The following is a 17,415-nucleotide window of genomic DNA, read 5'->3' on the forward strand; positions in this document are numbered from 1 at the left end:
CAAGTGCAGCTGCCATTTTGGAAGGGCCCTAGGCCTCAGCCCTGCCCATTGTAGGAAAGAGAGAGGAAGGAAAGGGAAGGGAGCCTGCTGTTTCATCTTTCCTTGCCCTTCCCGTCTGGCCCAATCCCCATTCCAAAGTCCCCAAACCCTTTTTTCTCTCCCCACAAATAGTTCTTAGTGGATGAACAGAGTGAAGAGTCATAGGAGGAGTTTTGTCTGCTGTAGCATGTGCATGTTCTCTTTTGGCTTCCTTGGGGTGGGACGGAATTGTCCTGACTTAATGCAGGAGGAGCTCAATTAAACAGAACCCCTCGGTTAACCAGACTCATTGTCTCCCTCCACTTGCCTTTGGGGGGAAATGGACATCACAAGAACGCATAGTGGGGTGTCGGGTTTATCTACCAAGAACAGCTTTCAGGGTGTGTGTCGGGTCAACGCAGACTCGAGGCCAGTCCACAGCACACACCTATGCAGGCCTGGACAATGAGGCCTAGAGTCCCCAGCCTCCTCAGTCTCCCAAGAGGGGCCCAGCCTTGCTCTGGGGAGCAGCCTTGAACAGGCAAAGGTGTTTGGCATTCGGGGCTGACCCCCTAACAGTTTCCTGGTTGACCCTCCCTTTCCCTGAAGGCCCAGACCCCGAGTATCCTGGGGAATCAAGGTCGTATTGTTGGAGTTCTCTGTGGGGTAGCATGGTCACTTTCCACCTTAGGTGTGCCTCTGTTTTAGGGTTAGGGAAGGGAATATTTCAACAGGCTCAGCAGAACTTTGCCAGAGAGTTTTAGGTCTTTCCAAGGCTGGACAATGCTTGGTGGAAATGAAATGCCATATTATTATAAGCACCTCCAAACCCCTGCCTGTCCCTTGACGATAAAAAGGCCAATGTTCTGTCCGTAATCCATGGAATCCTCTGGTGAGAACTGGGACAGCTTGGACCTTTGTGACTCTTCCTAAGTCTCCAAATGAATGTCTTAGCAGGGAGCCAAGAAGAATTTGAGTTTCAGAAATACCTTTAACAAAATCCTGTCCTTGGGTTAGCCTGCAGATTGTTGGGTTGCGTTAGCTTCTCCATCAGATGGCCCCTTTCGAGCACCTCGGCCCTCCTCGGATCCACGTGGATCAGAATTTGTGAGTAATAAAAATAAGCGTTCAGGACAAGGAAAGAAAAAGGCGTTCGGAGCTTTGGTGATGAAGAGCTTGTTTTCTCAGTTATCTGGCTGCTGTATGTAAGCCCTGATCTGACCCAAGGCAGAGGAAAACTCCAGGAGCCAGAGAAGGCTAGAGCAGATTTGGCTTGCTGGAAGGCCCTCGCACACAGAGCTTTGCAGAGTGGGGGGCAAACCTGCCGTCATCCTTTTTAAGGAGAACCGAGAGGTTTTGTCCCTCCGTTTCCCATTCTCTCTCCTGGCGGCCCTTGGCCTACCTTCTATTCCTGAACTAGAATTCCCTCTGTACGCTTCCATCTACATGACTCATTATGGTGTTCCTGCAACAGGAAACATTGTTCTGAAAACAGCTTCTCCTGCCTCGCCCACCCATTACTCAGCTAGCCACCTACTTTTCCTTATCATTCAGTTTTTCAGGTGGTAGAAAAATGGATGAGGTTGGGGGAATCCCTCAGTCTACAGGCCCATTGAGGCCTGCTCACAAGCCCACTGACTGTGGAGATCCGAGGTTGACTTCTTTTTGGTTGGCCCTGGGTCCCAGTCACATATATGATACTCTAATCTTTTTGGTGAAATGGAGGAGCTGTAGTCCTCAGATCTCCGCCACACTGAGGATTGTGCCATACTGTGCAAGGCCACTGAGGACGATGGGACTGTTGGGGTCCATTTCCCCTTTGGCCCAGTCTCTGAGAAGACCTGGATGCAAGGGGATGCCTGAAAATGCAAATTAAGCCCCTGCAACTTAGCCCAGAGAGGCTGCTCATGAGTCAAGAGGGCTGAGGACAAAACAGAATTCATATTTTAAAGAAAGGTTAGGGGGAGGATGGAAAATCATAATTACCTTCAGAGTTGCTGTAATAAATTATTTATTAATGTAAATTATTTCACAGGAAAAGAACATAGAGGAAACTTGAGCAGAAGGGTCATACATTATGTATAAAAGGGACTGTAAAAATATTACAGCAGCCCATTTGTGGTTCACTTTGTGTCAGCATTTTAATTATAAACCCTTATTTTCAGTGTTTAATTATTTCATTGTTAAATTCTACTCTTCATGGTTAAAAGGGGTTGGGCCCGGGGGCACTTTCTGGATTAATTTCTAGAAGGCAAACCGATTGGGAACTCTGAGTGGGTGGAGGAGGCCCCAGGCCAATTTGGGGGGCCACCCCTAGTGCCAGCTCTTCGGGGTAGAGGAGGGTCCAGGCCGAGCTAGGGGGCCACCACTAAGCATCCATTCTGCTGTTTGTAACTTCTGAGGCCTTTTCCAAGGCAAGTTTCTGGTCTCTGGCTTCTTGGGGTGAACAATTTAATGAATTTTCCTACCGGCACAGATAGCTATTTTGATTGTGAACATAGAACTTGGTTGAGAAACACTCCCTGAGTTCAGCTTTGTTCCTCTTTTACTGAAGCGGTAGAATGAGCTTCATTTTCAGTCAAAGGGATATAAATAATATGTCCTTAAAATAATTTAGCATTTGTCTTTACCTAGCATGCTAGAATGATTTCTCGGGGCATATCTCTATTTTAAGCCTCCCCCCCACCCCATGCACTCCAGACAGAAATGGAAACAATTAAAATTAAAATTGCACATAATTGCTGTTTGCAACGAGAAATTAAACGTGAACATCCCACTTGGTGATTATTTCTCCTAGTCTTCCCTAAGGTGGAGGGAATCCAATTTAAATTGAATTAGTTAAAACTTCAATGTTTCTTTCATAGTGCAAGATTCAGGGATGGCCATCACTAAACTTTATTTACATCTTGCCTTTGGATGGCAGAGGGATTGGGCCTGTGGTGGTTGGCCTGAGAGGGCAGAAAAGTTAAGACAGCTTCCTCCTAGGTCTTAGAGCCTTCCCTGGGAGGAATTGCCCAGGAGCTTTATGAAGCTCTCAGGACCTCTGAGCTCTGCACTAAGGGGAGGAGGGTGGGAGCGGGGACTAGCAAAGAAAGGCAGAAACAGCCCCTTCCCGAACTCCTCTGTGATGGGCGACCACATTTGAATGGCTAGGTAAATACTCAGTTATACTGTAAATGGAAGGTCTTTTTAGAGAGAAGGCAGGGGTTAGGGCAGAAGCCAGGAAGCAGAAGTGGGGAGGGGGTAGAATGGCCCCAGAGCAGGCCCTAGAAAAGGCCCTTTTCCAGGCCAGCTGAGGCCTGTGCCCCATGGGCTGCAGGGGTGGAGCCCAACATGGCCCATGAGTGAGGTGGCCAGTCCCCTGGAAGAAATCCTGGCAGAGATTGTGTTGGGTCCTGGTGGAGCCATCTTAGGGAGACCTTTCCACTTTTCTGTGTGCTAGCCCAGTCATTTTCTTCATCTGTAAAATGGCATCACAATACAAAGCCCCACCTCCCAGATTCAGGAAGAAAGGGATGAGAGAACAGTCTGCCGATCCCAGAGGGTTAGGGTTCTTTCTTGTTTAGTCCAGGTTGGTCACGAGAACACGCCCTCCAAAGAGTCTGAGCCATCTCAGTATTTTGCCCTTCCTGCTTTTTGCAACAGGAATTTGAGGTGTGATTTAAAACCCTACCCTTGGCTTCAGATCCCTGTTTTCTTTTCCCTTGGTATCTTTTTTTTTAATTAATTAATTTGTTTTTAGTTTTCAACAATCACTTCCATAAACATTTGAGTTTTAAATTTTCTCCCCCTCCCTCCCCACCTCCCTGTCCAAGATGGCGTGCAATCTGATATAGGCTCTACATATACATTCCTATTAAACATATTTTCACATTAGTCATGTTGTAAAGGAGAATTAGAACCAACAGGAGGAACCACAAGAAAGAAGAAACAAAACAAAACAGAAGAAAAAAAAAGAGCAAATAGTATGCTTTGATCTGCATTCGAACTCCGTAGTTCTTTCTCTGGATGTGGACGGCATTTTCCATCATGTGCCTTTTGGAGTTGTCTTAGATCCTTGCGTTGCTGAGAAGGGCTGAGTCTATCAAAGTTAGTCATCACACAGTGAGGCTGTTATTGTGTTAAAATGGCTCTTTGCGAAGACACAACTGCTGTTGTATCGTATCATGTCATGTCAATCATATATCATATATCATGATAGGACATCATGTCATATCAATCACATCGTATCATGTCATGTCAATCATATATCATGATAGGACATCATGTCATATCAATCATATCGTATCATGTCATGTCAATCATATATCATGATAGGACATCATATCATGTCACGTCATGCCACGTCATGCCACGTCATCCCCAATTATGCTCTGCTCAGCCTCAGCCTTGGATCACTCTCACATCTCCCACCTTTGCTTGCACATACATGCTACTAAACAAAGTTGCAGAGACTCGCACCCACTCCCCAGGTCCACTACAGATTTATATTACACGGCCTCCCCTGAGCCCTCACTGTTGCATGGCAATCCTACCCTGCCTCCCTCATCAACGCTCTTTCCCACTCCCCTCAACAGCTCTTCTAAACCTTCTCGACCTTCCTCACACCTCCCAGTCTCCCCCTCCCTCCACCCTCTCAGCTGATAACTTGGCCTCATATTTTACAGAAAGAAGTAAGGCTGTTCACCATGAGCCCCCTTTTCTCTCCTCTTCCTCATCTCCCATCACTCTGGGCCTTCTGCCCCTCTCCCCTCCTTCACCCTTGTCTCACGTGAAGAGGCAGCCTTACTCCTCACCAAGGCTAACCCCTCAACCTACTCAAGCGGTCCCTTTCCATCCTGGCTTCTCTAAGAGATAACCCCTTCTGTCATCCCTACTCTGTCATTTTCAATCCCTCTCTCTCTCCTGGCTCCTTCCCTAATTCCTCCTACCGTGGCTGTCTCCCCCACACTGAAAGACCCTTCACTTGATCCTTCCATCCCCACTAACTAGCGTCCTATGTCTCTCTGCCCTTTGTGGCCAAACTGGTCAAAAAAGCCATCTACGCTAGCTGCCTCCACTTTCTCCTCGCTCTCTTCTTAACTCTTTACAGCCTGGCTTCTGACGTCATCGTTCCACCAAACCCGCTCTCTCCAGAGTCGCTGATGCTCTCTTAGCTGCCGAATCAAGTGGCCTTTTCTCCGTCTTCAGTCTCCTTGACGTCTCTGCAGCCTCTGACGCTGTTGTTCCCAGTGTCCTCCTTGTTTTCTAGGTTTCCAGCACGCCCCTCTCTCCTGGTTCTCCTCCTCCCTCTCTGACCACTCCTTCTCTGTCTCCTTTGCTGGATCCTTCTCCCCATCACACCCTCCAACTCTAGAGTTCTGTCCTAGTCCTTCTTCTCTTCCTTTACTCCTTCTCTTGCTGATCCCCTCAGTTTTCATGGATTTAATGACCATCTCTGTGCTGATGTCTACCCTTCCTGCCCCAGTCTCTCTGCTGACCTCCAGTCTCAAATCTCCAACTGCCCTTCAGACATCCTGAACCGGATGTTTGGTAGGCATCCTCAACTCAACATGTCCAAAACAGAACTCATCTTTCTCCCTAACCCTTTCCTCTCTTGTTTTCCCTAGTACCGTAGAGGGTGCATAGGGTGTTCAGGGAGGACTAGTACTTTTGGTGTGAGGGCTGCCCATCTACTTTGGTGTCCACCTGATTCACCCAGCTCTTAACCTGTGGCTCCAAGAAGCTGTAGCATGCGCAGCGGCCACATTCCGGTAAGATCATCTTAGCAGACGGCCTAAACCAGGTTGAGGGTAACTGAGGGGTCTTAAGCCCGTTGGTGAGCTAGGGGAATGGCTACCCCAAGGACATTCAGTTTGTTCCAACAGCCATGACGGAGGCTGATGCAGGCTCCGTGAACTGTTTAGAGCTGGGTCAGACATCGAAGACACCTGGGTCATTCACTGCATCCTGGGCCATTGCTGGTCTTCTTGGCATCTGTCCTGCTGCTGGACTTCAGTGACTCAGGAAGGGAGAGTGAGGCATGCAGGAAACCACCTGGCGCTAGCTGTCCCCATTGGTTATTCCATGAGGCAGCTGCACCTGTCACCCACCTGTCCAGCTGACCTGAGAACCCAAGGTCCCGCTGGACTCTGGGGCTGCCGACCTCCCACAGGCACGTGCATGAGGAACTGTTCCTTGCAGCCTCCTCCGGACCACTTCCAGATTAGCTTCATGTTTAGGGTGGGCAGAGCTATGAGGAAATTCAGTGTTAGGTATTGCAAAGGTTGATATTCTTTAAAAAGTAACTTCTAGTCAGTGTTTTCTAATGCTTCCAAATCCTCTGGGCCTTGTACTTTCTCACTGTTCAGTAGAGGGTCCTCTATGGGATTCTGATCCTTCTCATTATTCAAGGAAGTCAGTGAGCAGGCGTCACAACCTCACCAGTGAGTGAAATGGGTTATTCAAGTCCTGAAGTGAGAAGGAAGGGCCACAGGCCTCTAGACCCGTCCTCTCATTTTCACAGGTGAGGGAACTGAGGCCCCAAGGGGTAAACTAGGAGCCTACCCTGGAGAAGGAAGGGCCCTTGGAGGCCACCTAGATGAGCCTCCTCGTTTTCCAGGTGAGGTGACCAAGGCTGATGCAGGGGAGGTGGCTAGCTCACGGTCACACGGGTGGGAAGTGCCAGACAGAGGTGCCAGGACCAAGGTCTTAGACTTTAGAGTTGAGGTTTTTTCTGTTGAGCCTTGGTGCTCTGTCTCTGTCTCTGTCTCCCTCCCTCTGTCCCTCTCTGTCTCTCTCATTTGTTTCTCTCATTTGTTTCTCTCTTTCTCCATGTGTGTTTGTGTATTTATGTATCTATATACACATATGTGCAGACATAGATAGCTATACTTACATGTCTACACGTATGCATATATCCACCACAGACAGTGGACACCATTGGCTCGCTTCTGCAAGTGAATGATAAGAAAACTGAGGGCCTGACAAAGGACGCTGGAGAACCCAGATCAGGAATGAGGAAGGAGAGAGGCCAAAGCCTTGGGCCCCTCAGCCTCCAGCTCAGCTGGGTTCTGATCCCGGGCTGGTCCCTTAGGCAGCCATGGCCCCTAGGCATCACAGTAGCATCACCCCAGGTGGAATCGAACAAATGGACCAGTGAATGAAATGGCCCTTGTTATTAGGCACTGACCATGCAAGCAAGCAAGACGGTCAGATGCAGCTGCCTTCAAGGACTACCATTCTAGTGGAGAAAGCGGACGCTGAGGAGGGCGCAAGGCCTGGGAAGAGGCCAGGCAGACCTGCAGCAGGGAACACCCCGCCCCAGCCCAGCGTCCCAGCGGCGCAGTCCGAGCCCCCGTGCCAGAGGTGGGCAGCCCGGCCTGGCCGTGGTCAGGAAGGGGGAAAGGGGTTGGAGTCTGGCAGACCTTAATAACTGTTGGTTCCTGTTGTGGAAGTCCCAGACATCTGTGGCACTAACTTTGAATCTTGGGAGCGCCAAGTGAGATCATGTTGGAAAGTACCTTACAAACTTTCTAATGCTGGAGGCACGTATTATTATTCATTGTTGCGTTCCTCACCAGAGGCGTCCCTTGAGTGACTGTGGATATTGGGAAGAGCTGGGTTCAAATCCTACCTTCTGCAGGACTGGCTTTCTGGTCATTGGGCAAGTCACTGAAACTCTCTGAGCCTCAGTTTCCTTATCATAAGAAGAGCCCAGTGATACACTCCTTGACTCACTGGGGTCTCGTGAGGACAGGACGGAAACACACCCTGCTCTTTGACCCTAGCTGTGCCCTTTGAAAATGAGATACACCGAGTACGGTGGGGGTCCCGGGGGTAATCACAGGGCTCCGAAGAGCTTGTTTCTACTGTTAAGGTTTCTGGGTGGTCCCCAAAAGAACTCTCCCGTGTTGCATGTGGGGAAGCTGAAAGGCAGAAATCATGCACCAGAGTGGTGGGGCTGGAAGGACCCTAAGCCGTCGCTGGGTCCGACTCCCTTATTGTACAGAGGAAGAAGCAGAGCTGAGGAGAGGAAGCCGCTTGACTCGTCGAGGTCGAGGTCGGCCAGGACCAGAGCCCCTGGCCCAGTGTCCTTCAGCCCCCCCCCCCCCCCCCCGGCTGTGGTGAGGATCCAGCCAGTTAATGATCGTGAAGAGCCCGTGGCACCTCGTAGGTGCTATGTAAAAATGTTAGGTGGTGCCGTGGAGATGTTAGTTGTTATCATTGGCCTAGAGGCGAGGCAGCGGCCAACCCAGGACCCTGGGGCACCCTGTGCTCTCGGCCAGCCTTTCAAGGTTGGCCTCTGTGCCAGGGCTAGTGAGGGCTGGGTGTGGGGCAGAGGTAGCTTCCGTCCTCCGGCTCCTCCAGCCCCACCAGCCCCACCGAGGTCCTTTGTACAATGGGATGTCTGGCCCAGGGTCAGGGCAGTTTGCCATTAGTTACTATTTTTGTTTCTTTTGTCTGGCGACCTGACCCAACAACTCCCTCTCTGTTCGCTAAGTGAGGGGGGAAGCAGGCGTTCTAACTTGATTTTTTTCTTGTATTGTACGCTCCACGAAGATAAAGATAGAAACAATGAAAACGTTATCTAGCCTTCAGACAGAAAGGCAGCCTGGTGGGGCCCGAGGCGCATATGGTAACGTTTTCCAATTTCAAAGGCTGTTAGAAATTACCCTAATAATTAATGGCCAGCCTGTGCCATGCAGGGGAGACCCAAGGCTCCTGGGGAGTCTCCCTCTGGGGGCTGCTTTCCCTTCGGCTTCCCAAAGGCTGATGAGTAAGAAGCAGACCCGGGGAGGGAGGTGCTCACATCGGGGAGCAGGAAGGAGGTCAGCTAGTCAGTCCACGAGCTCTTGTGTACCTGGCCCTGAGGTAAGCTTTGGAGCAATCCCTCCTCTTTTCAGGGAGCTCGTGTTCTAAGGGGGAGACAGTCACACTGATACAGACGGGACAAACACGGGGGCTGAATCTGAAAGCCTCACCTTGGGCATAGGGCCCTGGACCCGGAGGTAGGAAGACCTGAATTCAGGTCCCGCCTCAGAGACACCTGGGCTCCAGTTCGTTCTCTGAAGAAACGGGGGGCTGACCTCCACGGTCTCAGGTCCCTCTCAGCTCCTAACCTCGGTGGAGACGTGGGGGCTGGGGGAAGCCTGGGGGTGCCAGAGAGGGGATGCTTGCCCTAGTCGCTGGCCATTTGTTACTGACTTCTGAGATCCGTGACTTTGTCCTTGTGAACGTTTTCTTGTCTGGTGTGGTCTTGAGTGGCGGGTTTTTGCCTCTGGTCCAGTGGGAGGAATGGCCAGCTCGGTCATTTTCCTCCTAGAGTATTTATCTCCCGTGGCCTCAGTTTCCTGCTCTGTAGAATGAGGGCAGTAGGCAAGATGGCCTGTGAGGACCTTCTAACTCTAAGCTCATGGTCCCATGACTCTGGCGGGTGTTGAGCTTCCCGCACTGGGCTGAATTGGCATTCAGGCACACAGTTTGTCCCTGGCCCTAGAGTCACCTCCTCCCGCGTTTCTCGGAGGGGCCTTTCCCAGAGACGGTCACTGCCCCATCCCTCCTGGGCTCCCTCAGCCTTCTGTGCCATGGCTATGCCAGCTTCAGTTTCTCCTTCCAGGATGAGGAGGGGCCTGGGAGAATGCAGAAAATGAGAAGCCGGCACCCAACCCTTCCGTGTGGGCCTGGAGCAGTTTGGGGGAGAACAGGAGATGCACTCACTATGTTACTGACTTCTACTGGGACCCAGGGCTTGTCTTCAAGGATCTTGGGAGGTGAAATGGGAAGGATACAGCACTTGTATCCCAGGCTGCAAGACCTGGGGTGGAATCCTGCCTCTGCCGCTGACTGCCTTTGTGACCATGGGCAAGGTATTGAATTTCTGGGCCTCAGTTTCCTCCTCTGTAAAATGGGAGGCCTACACTCAGTGCTCCCTGAGGTCTCTCCCAGCTCCAAACCCAGCGATCTGGAGGCCTGGATTCACATCCCAGTTCTTTCGTTGATAAGCCGTGTGACCTTGGGCTACTCACCTAGACACCCTCAGCCTGTGTTTCTCCATCCATAAAATGGGGAAAGAGCAGCTGCCTTTCAGTCTAAAGACCCAGCTTCAGGATCCAGCTCTGCCATGACCAGCAGGCTGTGCATCCTCAGACATTGCTTAGGCATCCTGTCTGAGCCTTTATTTTCCTCATCTGTGAAGTGGGGATAATTTCAGTGAACATTTAAGAAGGCACCCATTCCTTGGTGGGCACTACCCCAGGTGCTGGGGTACAGACATGAATCTGTGCCCTCAAAAAGCTGGGATTCTGATATCAATTCCTGAGAAGCTCCTTCTGTCCGTTCTGAAAGAAAACAATAAATTACTTTAATTGAACATGCAAAAATAAAAAAAAAAGCTGGGATTCTGCTGGGATGCCAGGCAGAGACAGAGAGACAGAGACAGAAAAGAGAGAGAGGGAGAGACAGAGGGAGACAGAGAGACCGAGATAGATGGAGAGAGACAGAGAAAGAGAGAGACAGAGACAGATGGAGCGAGAAAGAGGGAGAGACAGACAGACAGATATTGAGCATTTCTAAAGTGAAGCCAAGTGACCTCAGGAGGGAGGAGGGAGGGGGATCAGCTGAGCTGGACCCTGCGTGCTGAGTCCACCAGGGATAAGCAGTAAGACACTATTTTCACAGACCCGTTGGGGTTCTTTTGGGAATCAGGGGACATAGTGCAGGGACGGCCTTAGAGCTGCCTCAGTGGAAACTATTTTTACTGTCATAGCAAAGATCCATGCAGGGTTCTATGCACATCCTCTCCGGAATGCTTCCCGAATAAACAAATGGCCCAGTGCTTCCAGGACCGAGCTTCTGGGAAGGAGCAGGCTTTCCTTTCCTGTGCCTGAGGAGCAGGACTCTCCCAATGGAAAGAACAGCCATGATTCCCGTAAAGTCTTCCTTCCAGTGACAGCTGCTTAGCGGAGGAGAACGTGCCTGGGTTTGAGCGTTCTCCTTTGCTGTTTTGGTGGTGGTTTTCCTGCCTCTTCTCCATCCCTGGGCCGCAGGACCTTCCTGCCCCATAGGCCTGGAGCTCATCAACCCCATTCGTTGGGCAGGCCTGGGCCCCGGGCCCTTTGTTCATGGACTTCTGTTCCAACTTGCTCTGGCTATCCTGGTTTTCACTGTCCCCGCCCAGAAGGCAGGGCCTGTCAGGATGGGAGCTGGGAGGAGGCCTTCACTGCCTTCCTGAGGGCCCAGGTGGATCCTTTGCTTGGAGCTGTCTGAGAGATCTCGCTCTTTGTGCAGTTTGTCAGCTCTGGGGCAGGTGTGCCATCTTATCCTTCTGTGCTAGCCCTCCCCAGGATCCCTGTAACATCCTAAGCACATGGGTAGTGGGGCGTCTCTGGCCACTGAGAGCTGCCTGCGTCCCCTCTCTGGGCCTCAGTTTCCTCGTCTGTAAAAGGAGGGGGTTGGATCAAGTGGCCACCGCCGCACCTATGATTCTAAAAATCTAGCTCTCCGAGAGGCTTCTTGAGGCTTACGGGGCTACGCGGAGCCTGGAGCCAAAAGGGCCTCGATCCAAGCCTCATTGGATCAAGCCGCCTTCCAGATGTGACATTCTCAGTGGTTCTGGGTGAAAACAGTGGCTTTGGGTTTTAATGGTCACTGGGAGAATGAGGCACGACGGGAGGCCTTCCTAATGCTGCTTTGCTTGTTTTTTGTTATCTGTGAACCAGAAAGTGGCGGATGGAGAGACCTGGACAGGAAGTGCCCTCTTCAGCTGGAGCAGGCCAGCAGTATCTGGGACTGCCTGCCTGAGAAGGGTCCGGACAGCTCCCTCTGGTCCAGAGACACGGCCGGCGCCTGCTCCGTGACCAACCTGATCAAGGACCTCAGCCTCAGCGACCACCACGGCAACCCGTCGGCCCCGCCCAGCAAGCGGCAGTGTCGCTCCCTGTCTTTCTCGGATGAGATGTCCAGCTGCCGGACGGCATGGAGGCCCTTGGGATCTAAGGTCTGGACTCCTGTTGAGAAGAGGCGGTGTTACAGTGGCGGGAGCGTGCAGCGGTACTCCAGTGGCTCCTGCGCCATGCAGAGGAGCTCCAGCTTCAGCCTTCCCTCTCGTGCCAACGCGCTCTCCTCCTCCTCCTCCTCCTTCTCGGATCAGGCCGGCTTTCCCGGCAGATTCGGGGGCCAGCCCCGCCACGGGATCCTGGGGGCGGCCGCCTGCACGCAGGCCGGAGACATCTGGCGCGGTGATTCGGGGCCTGCTGGCGGGCGCAGGATGGACATCCAGCGGTCCCTCTCTTGTTCTCATGAGCAGTTCTCCTTTTCAGAATACTGCCCCCCCTCCGCCAGCAGCACGCCCGCCTCCACCCCCGAGCTGGCGAGACGCTCCAGCGGCCTGTCCCGGAGCCGGTCCCAGCCCTGTGTCCTCAATGACAAGAAAGTGGGAGTCAAGCGACGGCGGCCTGAAGACCCTCAGGAGCTGAGGCCCTCCCTCGACCTTGCCAAGATGACGCAGGTAAGGCCCTCTCCCCCGAGCAGTCAGCAGCGGGAGCCCATGCCCCTGACGGGGAGTGGCCGCTGGTTCGTCCCAGTAGTAGAGCCTTGCCCGGGAGGAGTCGCCGTGGCTTGGGGCCGATGTGCCGATGCCGTGGGAGGGATACCGGGCTTCTCAGGGAAGCCGCTGAGCAGGACACTCCCTTCTTCACGCACTTCCTTAAAACCAGCTAGAATGCTTTTGAAAGGTGTGTGGTCTATGGGCCACTGCCCAGCCCCGTCCACTTCAACCCTGACCGCTGACGATCCTTTAAGAGCCTTTATCAGCAGGACCAGGGTGGCCTGGCAGTGAAGGACAGTGAATCGGGGGGAGATGGTGACCAGCAGAGCTCCTGAAATCTCTTTGACTTGCCCTCCCTCCAGTGTCTCCTCACCAGGAGACTCAATCTTTAGCTACAGAAAGAAAGGCCAGGGAACAGTGAGCCCGGGTGCTGCTGCATTCCGTTGAGTGTGATAGCAGGGGCATGGCAACCAGCTTGGGACAGAGAGAGAAAGAGAAAGCCCCCAGATTCCTTGGGTTAATCTCGATGACAAGAAAGTCTGATTGCTGTCCTCACCGTCACTGTGGTAATTGTCTGAACTGTGAACTCCAGACAAAGAATCCTTGCGGCCCTAACCATCTCCCTCGGCCTGGCTCTTCTTTGTTTTGGAGTCCTGCCTTTGTTAGCGCTAATGGCAACTCTGGACTATTGACTTGAATAGTGGGAGCACAAAGGCTACCACGTTCATTTCTCAGTCAGATCCCAGGAGTTGGAGCCCAAGCGTATTTGGTGACTGTTTCTAGAGGCCATTTCCTGTCAAGGACTAGTGTCCAGGTAGATTGGAATCCTGGCGATGGGAGCCAGGGTCTGGATGGAACTTGGGGGACGAGGAGGGTCCTGCCCAAAAGCCTGCCAGAGCCACGAGTGTCTCAGGGTCTCCATTAGAAGTTCTGTGTTTCCAGTCTTGGGAATGGGTAATAGATAATTGCAGAGTTTGGGGTACTTTCTGGAGAGAAGGGTTTGCTCCCCCGCTGAATTCCAGAATGGGCAGATCTATGCTCCCTCCCTCCAAGCCCCTGTTTCAGGCAGATGGTCCCACGTTCCTCCCTTCTTCACCAGTGGGGGTCTGTCGAGAGTGTCCGTAGGCCCGGGGGTGGCTGCGTTTCAGCTGTGAATGACGAAGCTGTTTTTATTGCTGAGGGCTTTATGGATGGGGCCAAGTTCATCCTTTCAGCCCTCCCTTGGTCTGGCTCTCAGGGATGGGGTCACCCTCCCCAGAAGAAGAGGGCCTCGTCTTGATGGTAGGGCCAGTCAGCCCAGCCCTTAGGCCCAGGCTGGGCTCCAGGACGGCCCATCTGAGAAGCTCGTCCTTGTCGAGGGACTGTGGGCTCCACCGAGGCTTGGTTCCGAGGTGCGCCGGGCCGCGAGGCTACCTTGATGCTCGCGGCCCTGGCTGCCTGCCATCATTCTGTTTTCAGTCTACCTGTCACCTTTTCTTTCCTTCTTGAGAGCTTGGCATTTTCTGGCCACGTTACCACAATGGCGCTTGAAGGCATTTGCTGCGGCAGGAGCCAGTGAGCTATCTTCCCTGTCTCAGGGCAGCCTAGACCGTGATCGGCAAAAGGCTGGAGAACCGTGGCTTTTGATGATTTCTGAGGAAACCCAGGGCTGGCCTTCTCTGCACCATCTTCAATGCTGTGCTTTTTTTTTATTAGCTAATAAGCTGGAGAGGCAGCACAAACAACTCACACACGTGATTTTTATGGACCACAAGCTGGGGTAACATCACCGGCATCACTGGAGACTTTTCAGGTCCTGGAGTTGGTGGACATGATTTTGAGATACATTGTTATGCCTAGCTGTGCCCAGGTATATAGGAAGATCACTTCATCTGCTCCTGGCTGGTCTCCAAGGAGGGGAGTGGGTGGGTGGCAGGTGTGGTGGAAGACCAAAGGAGGCGGCCGTAAATGTAAACAGGTGGGTGTCTCATCTCCCGCCAGGCCCTGGGCTTGTCAGACTCCACGAGGTAGTGGAGAGAAGGTTGTAGCCCCTCTGCCTGGTGTCCAGGCCAGACTCCTATGGTGGAAGTGCTCTAGAATTCAGTTCTGGACCCTGGCTTTTCAAGAGACACTTGAGGCCCCAAGGATCACCAGACATTCTCCAGCCGTTTAGGCCCCAGCCATGACCGTTATCCACATGTCGATGATCCCACTGAATGTGTGATGGGATGATTGACAGGCCTTCACTTCTTAGTGGAATCGAGGGTCGGGTGGGGCCTTTGATGTCAACGTGGAAGAGACTAATCCCCAGAATAAGGCACCCCACAAATCAATCAACAAGTATTTAGGAGGCCTTGTGTGTTCTGGGAATGCAAAGAAAAGCAAAGTGGGTCCCTGCCCTCAGTGGGCTCACAGTCTAATGGGGGAGGTGGACCACAAACCATGTACAAACCGGATCTAGACTGGAGAAATTGGAGATGATCTGAGGGAAGGCACTGGCAGCAGGTGGGCTGGGAGGTGGGGCCTGAGGAGAGCTGGGCAGAGGCCCCTTCCTGCAGGGTGGATGAGGCCCTGCCCAGTCTCCCTTCCTGGCGCCATGCCTGCAGAAAAGCAGACTCGCCCGGTGGCCGGCCTCTCGCCTTTGCTTGGTGGGCGGCTGCTTTTTTAGGAAAAAACTCCTCTGTTGATAGAATCTGTGGAGTGACTCTGTGTGGGGGTGCCTCGGTTTCCTTCTCAGTAAAATAGAGCACTCGTGTTGGTTAGCTGTTGTGCCTTCTTCCCAGGGATCATGGACTCGGAAGGAGGCAGGCAGGGATGGGGAAAGAACACGGCTTCTGGAGGCAGAGGATCTGGGTTCCAGTCCACCTGCAGTCCTTACTGCTTGTGTGAGTCACTTTCGCCTGCCTGGCCTTAGTTTCCTCACCTGGGAAAAATGGTTGGACTCCTGCCTTGGATGCTTCTGACACGTTTAACTCTCCTTGGGAGAGTTACTGAATCTTTGTGGGCCTCACTTTTCTCATCTGTAAAGTGAGTGGGTTGGCCAAGTTAGCCTCAGACAAGCGTTTTACCTATTTAAGGCCCCGTGAGGATGCCAGTGGTCATTCTCTTTGCAAAGCACATTCCTTGCAACACCCCTGGGCAGTTGGTGGGAAGCACAAGTCTGACTGTCCCCATTTTACAGGTGGGGAAACTGAGGCGCTGAAGCCTGTAGGACCTTGCCTCTCGTCACACAGTGAGCTGCTTGGGATTTCTGTGTGATACTCTGGCGTTCCCCTTGGGAGGCCTCTGCTGAGGTGGGTGGTGCAGCTCACGGCCGTGAACATGCCTGGAATGGCCTGATGTTCCTGACTCCGGCAGCTTCATTTTGAAACCATTGGTCAGCCAGAAGGAAGACAGGGGTCACAAGCTCCAGGACCAAGTCACTGGTCCACACCCCGTTTCTTTCATCAGGGAGGCCCAAGGAGAGAGGTCAGAAGGAATCTGATGAAGTTAGGCTTCATCACTGTGCTGGCAGGGTGCCATGGGGCCCGCCTCTCATCCCTTCTCCTGGGGAGGCTGAGGCGGATGGATGGCTTGAGCTCAGGAGTTCTGAATACCAAGGCCAGCACCAGTATGGCCTGGGAGGCCACGAGGCAGTCTGCCCACAGAGGGGTCAGAAATGGAACAGGAGCCCCTGGGCGAGAAAGGGACCCCCATTCTCCACATGAACAAAAACCTACCCTTGAATTGTACAGAAAACTTAGGAAACGTTCACTCCCGGCTTAGGCACTGGCCCCACGTCCAGTCCCCAGTAAGCTGCTAAGCTCCCCATGTCTCCTTGAGCCTGTTACAGGAGACTGGACAGAGAACAGGAAAGCCATCCTATTAGTTTGAGACAATCAGTGTCAAAGGTATGACTAGCCAGCTGGAGGCAGGGAAGGGCTGGGTGGGTGGGAGATAGAGCTTTTCCTTTCATCCTTCATCACAGCCCCCGGGCTACGCTCCATCACTGTTCAGAAAGGAATGCTGAGCATGGCGTGAGAGGCAGCTTAGCATCATGGACAGAGCCTTGTTTTGGCACAAAACGACCTGGGTTCACATCCCACCTCCACATCTTCCTGTCTTCGATGAGTCATTTCCTTTCCTTGAGGGTCAGTTCTTTTATCTGCCAATTGAGAGGGTTGGACTTTCAGGGTCGTAAGGTCTCTTTCAGTTCTAGATCAGTCCATCAAGAAGCATTTATTTAGTGCCTGCTGTGTGCTAGGCGTGGTGCTAGTTGCTGGATCCTATGATCATAGGAAATCTCTGTCTGGAGGCTTCAGTTCCTCATTTCCATGAATGCAAGGTGACTGGAAGCCCCTGGACCCTTCTCTCTTCTCTGCCCTGGAAATAAATGGTCCTACAATGTGAGCTGGTCACACACTGTTGAGCCCTTTCAATCACCGTGTGAACTCCCGTGCCTCAGGTACATCCCGTCTCTGGATATTTAGTTCACCCCAGCTCAACACCCCCCTCTTGGCATTCTGGGAGGAAGCATACCTTTGTGGCAGAGGTGTGAGCATCTCGAGAAGAATCCTGGGTGAATCCACAGCAGCTGGTGGACCACTCACTCACGAAAGGGGGAACGGAGAATTCCATAAAGCCTGTGGCGCTGACCCCACCTGAGCAAGACCAGGCAGGGAAGGAGTGGTGTTCCTTCACTGCCCACGTGGATCTTGGCACCTGGTGGGCCCAGAGCCCCCCAGCCCTGCTCGTGACAAGCAGGGCCCACAGAGGTAGGGCACTGTCGCCTCTTCTAGCTTGGGGCTCTTGAGCTCACTCACAAACTCACTTTTTCTGAGAGAGAGAGAGAGAGAGGGAGGATGGGTGTGTGTGTGTGTGTGTGTGTGTGTGTGTGTGTGTGTGTGTGTGTG

At 52.6% G+C, this 17,415-nt stretch overlaps 1 protein-coding gene across 1 annotated transcript in view; it reads left to right on the top strand.

Moving 5' to 3' along the window:
• The window catches only part of FAM53B (family with sequence similarity 53 member B), a 74,849-nt gene that overhangs the window by 10,216 nt on the left and 47,218 nt on the right, over window positions 1-17,415 (top strand). Inside the window, exon 3 of the mRNA XM_027855899.1 lies at window positions 11,718-12,505. Coding sequence (XP_027711700.1) covers window positions 11,718-12,505 — 788 coding nt within the window. The remainder of the gene's footprint in view (window positions 1-11,717; window positions 12,506-17,415) is intronic.

Source organism: Vombatus ursinus, unplaced genomic scaffold (genome assembly GCF_900497805.2).
Source record: "Vombatus ursinus unplaced genomic scaffold, bare-nosed wombat genome assembly UNPS02011353.1, whole genome shotgun sequence".
Taxonomy (NCBI): Eukaryota; Metazoa; Chordata; class Mammalia; order Diprotodontia; family Vombatidae; genus Vombatus; species Vombatus ursinus.